Source organism: Leiobunum rupestre, chromosome 6, assembly GCF_980474605.1.
Source record: "Leiobunum rupestre chromosome 6, qqLeiRupe1.1.hap1, whole genome shotgun sequence".
Taxonomy (NCBI): domain Eukaryota; kingdom Metazoa; phylum Arthropoda; class Arachnida; order Opiliones; family Sclerosomatidae; genus Leiobunum; species Leiobunum rupestre.
Genome location: NC_143389.1, coordinates 63,455,250 through 63,464,844, shown reverse-complemented (window position 1 = coordinate 63,464,844; position 9,595 = coordinate 63,455,250). Strand labels below are relative to the sequence as shown.

The 9,595-nt window shown below is 42.1% G+C and overlaps 1 protein-coding gene across 4 annotated transcripts in view; it reads right to left on the bottom strand.

Moving 5' to 3' along the window:
• Window positions 1-216: 216 nt before the first annotated feature.
• Window positions 217-9,595, bottom strand: part of hwt (SH2 domain-containing adapter heavyweight) — a 190,995-nt gene continuing 181,616 nt past the window's right edge. For all 4 annotated transcript variants that reach the window (XM_090176959.1, XM_090176957.1, XM_090176958.1 and 1 more), the window contains exons 5-8: window positions 3,688-5,694; window positions 2,637-2,799; window positions 2,088-2,207; window positions 217-1,295 (exon numbers count right to left, since the gene is read on the bottom strand). In XM_090176959.1, coding sequence (XP_090033085.1) covers window positions 1,112-1,295; window positions 2,088-2,207; window positions 2,637-2,799; window positions 3,688-5,694 — 2,474 coding nt within the window. In that variant the 3' untranslated portion in view covers window positions 217-1,111. The remainder of the gene's footprint in view (window positions 1,296-2,087; window positions 2,208-2,636; window positions 2,800-3,687; window positions 5,695-9,595) is intronic.

The window sequence follows — 9,595 nt, the reverse complement described above, 5'->3', positions numbered from 1 at the left end:
CAGTCAGATATTTAGCATATGGAAAACTAATGATACACATTAAAGGTCTGGAACGTTCCTTCAGTTTCGATGTTCCAGAGGCCTTTCTGCTTTTAAAAGCTTCTCTAGAATGCAACATGAAATAATTTCACTACCGAGGCTAATCTAGAAATGTTGGTGTTGGGAGACAAAATTTAATCGTCAATTGAAATAAATTGTTTTAAAAAGAAAATCAAATTGTTTAGTTGGTTTTTGAATTAAAAAAGGTACTTTATTATTTTCATTTCAGCCGTTGATTTGTTTTCTTTATCGCGTATCAATTTGAAGTATTTTTCGGGTTTCATCTTGTCGGTTATTACAAAGATACAGACGGGCCGGGAGATCGGCCCGTCTCTTCCTATTTTATTTTTTTCATTATCTTACATCGACCGACGCTTCGCTCATTTCGCGAACAAAATTTAAAAAAAACCTATTTCGAGAGAAAAGAATCAACGGAAAAATTTTCAATCTAAAAATAAAGCCAAGAAAAAGTGGTACAGAACTGCACGTTTATCGTTATGTACATCTAAATATATAGACTTTTAATTTTTTATCTTTTAATATATATCATTTCTCACTGTGGTTAAGTACTCGTAGAAAATGGACACTTTATTATTCTCCCTTCATTATTTTTAATTATTTAAGTATAATAATCTCGGGTGGTTACGCGCATTCACATTTTATCCATTTAAATTTATCGTTCCATTGGCACTAAAAATAATCATTGGCTATAGCGGAGAATTATCGCATTCCTACTATCAATCAGTCCAGCCACGATTTAGAGGAAGAAGGGGGGGGGGGTGCGATAGTTGAGGAATGGACCGGAAGTGGATGTCGCTAACTCGCGGTATAGTAGGAAGTAATCTTGGGCAAGAGTATTTTTCCATTGTCGTTTAGCGTGTTTTGTCGCAGCGTCGTAGTTGGTCATCCACGAGTCATTGGTTTATGGTGTCTTCTTGGTAATGGCAAAAATAGAGGTCTGTTCGATTGGCGATGCGTCGCGTCTCGTTTGGGGAATGGGGCAAATAACGGCTTCCACTTCCGGTTTGTTTGGGGATGTAGAAGCGCCACGGAGTGGACAGTGTCTATATAGCTAGAGAAGTTGATCGATGACCGGGTAGAGAAGAGACATGTGCTCGGCACCGCGAATTGGAAGCTTGTTGTTGGAATAGTGGTGGATCATCTCTGGAATGCTCGGGAAAGGTTTGCTGAATTGGCCTAGAATGTAGCTGCCTTCACTGTTGACTATTTTCATGTGCATAAATCCACGGGCGCTTCTGATAAAGTTCAAAGGAACCGTTTCATTAAAGTAGCAATAATTAGAAATAATGTGGAAAAACGGGGGAATGGAATAAGGAGGAATTAATCATTCAGGCATCAAAATAGCTATCAGTTCGCGGAGTATGAAGGGGTGACGTAACTTTCTTGTGCCAAGACCTTTTGGTTACAGTAGTTTTAAGTTAAGTTCAATGTCGGACATTATTTGTCAATTTTGATATTTTTTGTTAAAAAACCTAAGCAAATATGCAAGATCACCGAGCCCAAATTCCAAATATTAAAATGAATTCTGATTTTATTTCGCATTTCCTAATTAAAGCAGTTTTCCATATAAAAATTTATGAAATGTTATTTAAGGAATCTCAGTCTTATCGATAACGTAATTCTTAGTTGTTTTGAATAATTTTAGATATAAACGTACATACATAAGATATAAATGTCACTAAAAAGGGTGTTCCACCCCATCGGCACAGTGGTGGCTCCAACTTTCGCCAATAATTCTAAAAGCTAGAGTTAACAAGCTGGCGTTTTTTTTAGCTTAGTTCACAAATGGGTTTCCTTCAAGCTCCGCGAAATTGAAAAATAGTTATTTTCTCCACTACAGAATGAAGACGCGGTGAAATTCAAAACCAGGGTAACTAAGGATGTAAAAGACGCGCGACTATTGTTACGAAATGTAGACGGGAAAGGTGGGAATCTAGAGGGCGCCACCCCCGTCGCGGTGAAGAGACGGCAAATGGGAAAACGAAGGGAGAGTAAAATAGGAGCGTCTAGAAATGATAAAGACTCACTTGAGAGATAGGGAGTAATCTTTCTTGGAGCTTTCGCTGTTTCTCACTAAATAACTTCCCTCCTTCAAAACTCGCAGCGAATTCTCGGCGTCTATTCTGCTGATGGAACCGTGATACCATCTGCAGAAAAACAAAAGAAAAAGAACCGGTGAGAGAGAGAGAGTGACTACGGTTTAGATAGGACAAGCAACAGAGAAAAAAATAATTTGCTCCAGAGATCTTCCAGAGGAATTACAATAAATTTCCATAAGGTAATAGGAAAGGACGGCTGCGCTACAACGGGCCATCCACTCTCGGTTCGCTCGGCCCCAGAGACCCAGAGATTCTTTTATTTTTTATTATTCCGAACGGATAAGAACGTCGAAAGTCAAAAAGAGGTGGGAACAATTTTCGGAAAGGCCACGAGCGGAAGATAGTTCACTCTGAACCTAACGTTCGTAGTTCGAGGCGAAGTTGGTACCTCGCTCCCCACTCCTTCGAGAACTGTCGGGTAGCGATAGATAGCCCTTACGGCTGGAAACGGAAAAAGGAAGAGGGCCGAGTACTTACCCTTGTTCTTCGAGAGGAACGCTGGGATCGACGGTCTCCCCTCGCGCGGATAAGGACGAGAAGCCGAAATTGAGGCCTAGACCTTGCCGGAGGTTCTTATTGGAAGAAGCGTTCGTCGTAGTGTTGAAGTTGAGATTGAGGTTTTTGCGCGTGGCTGGACCGGCTATTCGGAAAAAAGGAAAACAAGGAATGAATGCGAGAGACAGAGGAAAAGTCAGGATGGGCTGAATGAAGGATGGAGGCTTTCGGAGGACACTCCCTCGAGACGGGATGCGCGTTCGAGTGATGATCCCTAATATACATTCTATACTTTGCGGGGACAGTACACCGGATTAATTACTTTTTCTTTCAAATGACATTCTTAAAGATAATAATTATATTACGCGCGATTAAATTATGTGGATTACTTTTGGAAAAGCAATCGAGGGTTGCCACAGTTTTTTCACAATCAAATTTCCTGACCATCTCCGAAGATTTTCCCTGACTTGATTTGTGCCAAGATTTTGTAATTTTTAATCTATATTTTAGTAAGAGTTTCCTAATTGCGACCGAAATGAAATTCTCTGACATTTCTCCTATTTTTAGATGATTTTTTAAAATTCCATGAATTTTCCCTGATTTCTATACCCATATTCAAATTCCCCGACTTTCCCAGGTGCCGTGGCAACCCTGCAATCTGTACATCTTATTTTTTCAAATTTGGAAATTTTAATATCAAAGCTATTCGCTTCTAGTTTTGGGCATAAACTAAAATATTAATATTACAACAGCTCACATACGTGGATTATTTGGTGCGCCATTATCAGTTAAAATTTGAATAATTGGGTTAATATTTAATGTATTCTGGGAGTTTGCTTCTTCGTTAGAAATAACATTTATATTTTAAAACGTTGTTAAGACACCTACGCTTACTTTACGATCAGGTTTATTTATATCGTAAAATGTTACCTCCATCCTTTAATCAAGAAAATAAAGTTAACGAAGTAATAAAATGATTGACCGCTATTTGATTGAGGCTAAGAGACGGGATGGGATTTGTTGGCGAACTTACTGGGAAGTTTAAACTTGGCGCACTCGAAGATGGGGTCGGGCTGCGTGATCTGGGTCTCGGAAGGAGATTTCGTGATGGAGACGCCGCAGCTTTCGTTGGCCTCCTTGATTTCCGCTCCCATTTTGTTGAGAGCCGCGGGCGCGGAATTACTCTCAAAGTCTAAACACTTGAAATCCTTCGGTTCGGGAAAATTCAATCGCAAGGCTCGTCTGGGATTGCTCTCTTTGAGCGGGTCGGCTAGCGCTTCTTCTTTGGAGCCTCCCGCACTGCCCCTGTCCTCCCGGGCACCACCTAGCACCGCCTTCTCGATCTCGTTCTCGTTCTCCGCGGCCGAGGAACTCCCCGAGGAGCCACCTCCTCCTCCGTTCAAAGCGGCCACGATGAAAGGTCCCAAGCGCTTGGGTACGTCCCAGGGCAGGTCGTACTCCGCTAAAGGCCTGACGTCGTTCTCGGGACTCTGTACGGCGGTGCACTTGCATAGCAGAACGTTTCGGGACGGCGCGGAGTCGAGGCCGTCGCGCCTGGACTTATCGCCGGCCACGCGGGGATTCGGCTCGTTGGAAGAATGGTTCGAGTGGAACTGTCGCTTTCGGGGCGTCGAATCGCCAACCACGATCGGCTGGCAACACTTTGGACAGATTTCGTTCCTCGCCGGAACCGACGTCGAAGACGACGCGAGGCCGTTGCTAACGACGTCGTTCTTGGTCGCGGAGACGTTGCTGCCGCTGGAGAAACCGTTGACGAATGTTGTGGCGGGCGCGATGTTATTATTGTCCGTTAAAATGGTGGCCGGTCCATTCGAGCGAGGGTTCGTAGTTAAGGGTCCCGGCGTCGTTTTGAACTTGCTCTTCAAGGCGCTCGTCAGCTCCTCGTTGAGCGCGGCCCGAGTTTTGGCGTTGAGGGCCGAGTTTCCATTGGTCATAGCCGCCGTTTTGAGCGCCGTCATCGATTTGGAAGAAGGGCAGAAAGACAGGACTTCCGGGGGACGCGTGTTCCGGTTGTCCTCGAGACTGGAGTTGGAAGACGACGACTGCGAAGATCGGATCGACGTCGGCGCGTTCTCGATGACGGCTTGGATTTTGAGGGCTTGCCCCGTCGACTGGGATTTGTTGTTCGTGGCTTGACACGGCGCGCGATCGGGCGACAGGCCCGACTCTTTCTTTAATCGGATGAAGGGGAAATTTCTAGAGCTAGACGGCGGAAGACGAGGTTTCGGAAGTTCCGGCGGAGGGAAGAGTCCGTCGTTGTCCGTCGTCGCCACCGTCAAGATTCCCTCCGTCGTACGCGACCGCGAAATCTTTTCCCCGTTATTTTTGCGCGCGTTAAAGTTCCGGCGATGGTGGTGGTGATGGTGGTGGCCGTTAGACCCGCTATTTTTGGCTCCACCATTAGGGACCACCCCGTTGCCGTTGAGACCAGCCAATTTGAGTCGCGTCGTGGTTTCTCGGCCGGCCGATCCGGGAGAACTGGTGCTGCTGCTGGACTCGCCGCGCAGGATGGGACTCCGCGTCAGCGAGTCAATGTCCTCGGTCTCTCTCTTGACTTTGCTGTCGAAGGCCGTCTCGTAAAGGTGCCGGATGGGCATGTCGTTGTCCTCGCGAAACTCGAAACTCAGCGAGGACTCGCTATCCAGCAGGTTTCCGCTACTGCCACCGTCGTAGTCGAGGGTCGGGTAGCAACTGCCGCTACTCGAGAGGGGGCTTCCGTCGGGGATGGGGCCCGGGGGGCGAGCGCTGGACGCCACTGGGGAGACCGCGGGAGAGGGAGCGCCCCATTCCCAAGGCTCGTCGTACTCGACCACCACTAGGCCGCCATCCTCCGGCTCGAGGAGCGGGCTGGGCTCGTCGCCAGCGGCGAGTTGCTCGCGAAGAAGTTCCTCTTGTCGCTGATGGGGGTCGAAGCCGCTCGACACCTCATCGTAGAAGTCGTCCGCGCACCCGTTCGCGACGACCGCACTCCGCTCTGGCGCTTGGTTCCGTTCGCCGAGGCTCAAAGCCGTTAATTCTCCTGCAAAGAGAAAAATAACATTCCCAATAAGCCATTAATAACCGATAAAACGAATTTTTTCGGAATATGCCTCAAAAAACTATTGATCATCGAAAAGTTCCAAAAATATCCCGAGCAACAAACCCGCCAGAAATATCCCCACTTTCCGCCGACCCTTCCACCGCGTTTATTAAATTCCACCATTTTTCAACGAATATTTCTATATCGGTCAATGGAAAGGTCCCACCAAAAAATGAAAAGGTCGATTTCGAAGTTTATTAAACGGTTAAAAATTAGAAAAGACATTTTCCGTAGGGAAAAAAAGGTTAATTTTTTTTCCGCCGAGAGGAACCCTCAAATTTAGGCTCATTAATTTTTAGCGACAGGATGACCGTAAGAACGAACTGGAGAAAATAAGCCTCGAAAAGAAGCCTCCAGGAACGACAAAAAATTGACGCGAAATTACTCGTAAATCTCCGAGAGCGTTTAAGATAAAAAACACACAACCGTTGGCATCTTAATTATTAGTCTGGGCGGAAAAATGTCCGGATGATGATGACGTAATAATGAAACTTCCCTTCCACCTTTTCATAGTTTAGCGTCACATTCCATTAGCTCTAAAACGCATTACGCATCCAGCGAGATTCTTGCTGGGCGCGCGAGGCCATTAAGGCCGAGAAAAATCCTAATCTCGGAGACACGCTAATGATAAAATTGTTTTCCATTAAAATAGAAAGAAGGGGGGGGGCAGGAGTTCTTATCTATTCTCCCCCCGCTTCCCCCTTTTTTGGCGAAGAGGGAGAATGTTAATATACTTCTTTTATTAAAAAATATATTATATCCTTTACTAGCTTTTATAGCAATTTCCGATAAGTAGGATAAAGTTTCGGGAAAGGGGAGATTTTCAAAGAGAACGAACAAAAGAAAGGATAAAATTTCGCCCCTGTTTTTGCGCCTTTTTTAATCTCGCCAACGTATATATTACCGATTTTGCTTCTTTCTTCTATAGTTTGACGTCGGAGAATTATAAATCATACTTTTTCTTCAGCAGCGATATAATTTTAAAAACCATTTAAAAAAAAACATGAATTTGATGAGAAAAGGCTCGATTTTTCACGGAATTTAAACGAGGGAAATAATCAGCAAAAATTGTTTGAATGAAACAGTTGGCTGAGTTAAGTGCTTAATCTATCTTCAAATTACCTTTTTGATTGGAAATATTTATTGTATAAAATAGGGTTGGCTGACTTAGACCGAGGTTCTGTGGGTCTGTCTGTCTGGTACGCCTTTTCGGGGCAAAGTGTAATAGCTGCGTTCGCAGTTTCTTGGAATTAGGGAAAAGCTTTTGCCATTGAGTGTTGTACAATTTTTCTTCAATTGGCGTTAGTATCGACCGGGATTCGAACCCGAGCCCTCCTGCACGTCAGGTGAGCGTTCTACCACAGAAATACTAAATATTTAGTAGAAGGGCATGTGTACTAAAAACAAAATGGAATTGTATAAAAAAATAATTGTAAATACAAGTACACAAATAAATAAATAATAATAATAATAATAATAATAATAATTTAAATAAAAAACTGTGTTTAGTTTAATTTACACATTTAACTCGAATGAAACAAACCAACAAGGAAAATTAACTTAAATTTAAAATTTAATTTAATTAATTAAAAATACCAGGATTAAACGTAAAAAATTGTGGTTTTAGTTTACAATGATATTGTATTTAATTGTAGTTAATTTTATATTATCCATATTTAGTGAAGATTATTTAGGTTTAGAATAAACTACCATTAATACTTTAATTAATATTATATCCATAAGTTTATAATACAGTATACTATATATAAGTATAAGTTAGAATCCGGCATAGATCTAACGTTAAGAGCGATTAACCTCATAAAAAATCCAAACTGGTAAACGTAACTCCCTGCGGCGACTTTTTGCCCTATCTGTTTAGATTCTTCAACTTCCGTCGAAAGCGGAAACAGCTATCTCCATGGATACGGGACGAACAGAAGGGCGCGAATTAATCACGTCAATCGGAGCTAGCTCTAACGACACTTGTTTTAAATTTTACACGGGCCGCGATGGGTTTGTTGGCTGGAGAAATCCTTGATTTGGGGGAAATTTAATCAAAACGACTAATGTGTCAACATTTTGGAAGAATACTTTATTAATTTCAATATGAACAGGTATTGTCGTAAAATATTCGTAGTTTCAAGTTTATCTCTTCGCGACAACTCGCGTTAGGCTTAACGTGATTCGATCCCGTCCGTTGAAACGAAACCGGATTTCACAGGCAAGCTCACATTTAACTTTTTCGCCATCAGATGGCGACACGCCTCGCCTTCAACGTTTTGATATAAATCGATGTTAACGCACAGCTGTACGATTCGAACTTATAGGAGGTTAGTATATTATACACTTGTGTTATATCTAAATAACTAATGGAAACACTTAGTTTTAAGAATTTAAGCGAAATCCCAAACCTTACTCAATGTAAATGAATAAAATTATAAAAATCTCAATTATTTTCCCGATTTAATTTGATTTTAACCAAAACAATTAGGATCACTAGATAATATGGTGGCGGAGTGGTTAGCACTTTCTCCTCGCAGCGAGAGGAGCCGGTTTCGATCCCAGCTTGTGGCACTGGGTGAAAACTCGGAACAACCCCTTCGGCGTCGAGTTTGCAAATTCTCTCCCCACTAGTTCAAGGGGTTTTCCCCCGAGCTCTTCGGTTTCCACTTCCTTAAAAACTTGTAAAGGTTAATGGTAATAGTTAGTGTAGGGAGCTGTTGGCTCGCGTGGCATGCCACCACCCTCCTGCGCATTGTAACCCGGCCATCGGAATTAATGGCTTTAAAAGTCGCTTGATGACTTAAGCCTAAGGTGGTGCCTAGCTGATTATTATTATTAATTTACTCTATTTTAAGTTTACGATGGGGTATAATCGAAGTTATTTAAAATACGAAATTGTACAATTTAAAGTAGGGCATAAAAACCGACCATCTTTTTAGTCACTCGATATACTCGCGCAAAATTGAAGTTTCTAGTTGAAAGTATCAGATTATCATTAAACTATTAAGTTTAAAGACATTTTATGAAAAATAATTCGTTATAACGGGAGAAAAAGAGGGAGCTTATTCCGGAGAGAGCGTTCAAAACGAAGGTATCGCTCCATTAATTACCCGGATGTCGGTTGGTTGGCTTCGCACGATTAGCTCGAGATTGTTCGCGCTTTATTTCACCCGCGATTCACTGGTACAGAGGAACACCCAACATTGGCGCACTTTTTGCGTACAGTCTTGAAGCAAATTCAAACAAAATCAGAATGTAAAGAGGTGTGGCGTTTTCAACCCCAGTTTTATAATTACCATTACAATAAAAATGTTAGTAAATACTGGTGCAAATATCCGAGGGGCATGTCACTCTGTTAAAGGGTCATATAATAATACACATTTAAAAATTAAACAAGTTACAGATTTAATTTTGATCAGATTTAATTATGATTTATACGATGCTATCCTAGTATTCAAGGGAGCGATATGCCCTCATAAATACCTATCTATCGATGCTACTAAGATAAGAAATTAAAAGAAACATTTCATGTCAGATCAGTTACATTTCATTTTAAAGCGTTTGCGAAAACTAAAAATTGAACGGGATTTCGCGAAGCGATAGTTAGAAATTTCCATTAGAAGAAACAACGGTTTAAATTCACAATAAAATTTATTTAGAAATACAACGTCTGGATTTCTACGAAACGTTGGTTTTTTAAATACATTTCATTCTGAATTTAATCCGTTTTTATTGTTAATTTTGTGTCGTTCGCTCTGGATCTTTCTAATAGCAATTTGTAACTTTCGACTCAAAAAATCCAATTCCATTTTCTGACTACGAAAACTAATCTGGCATA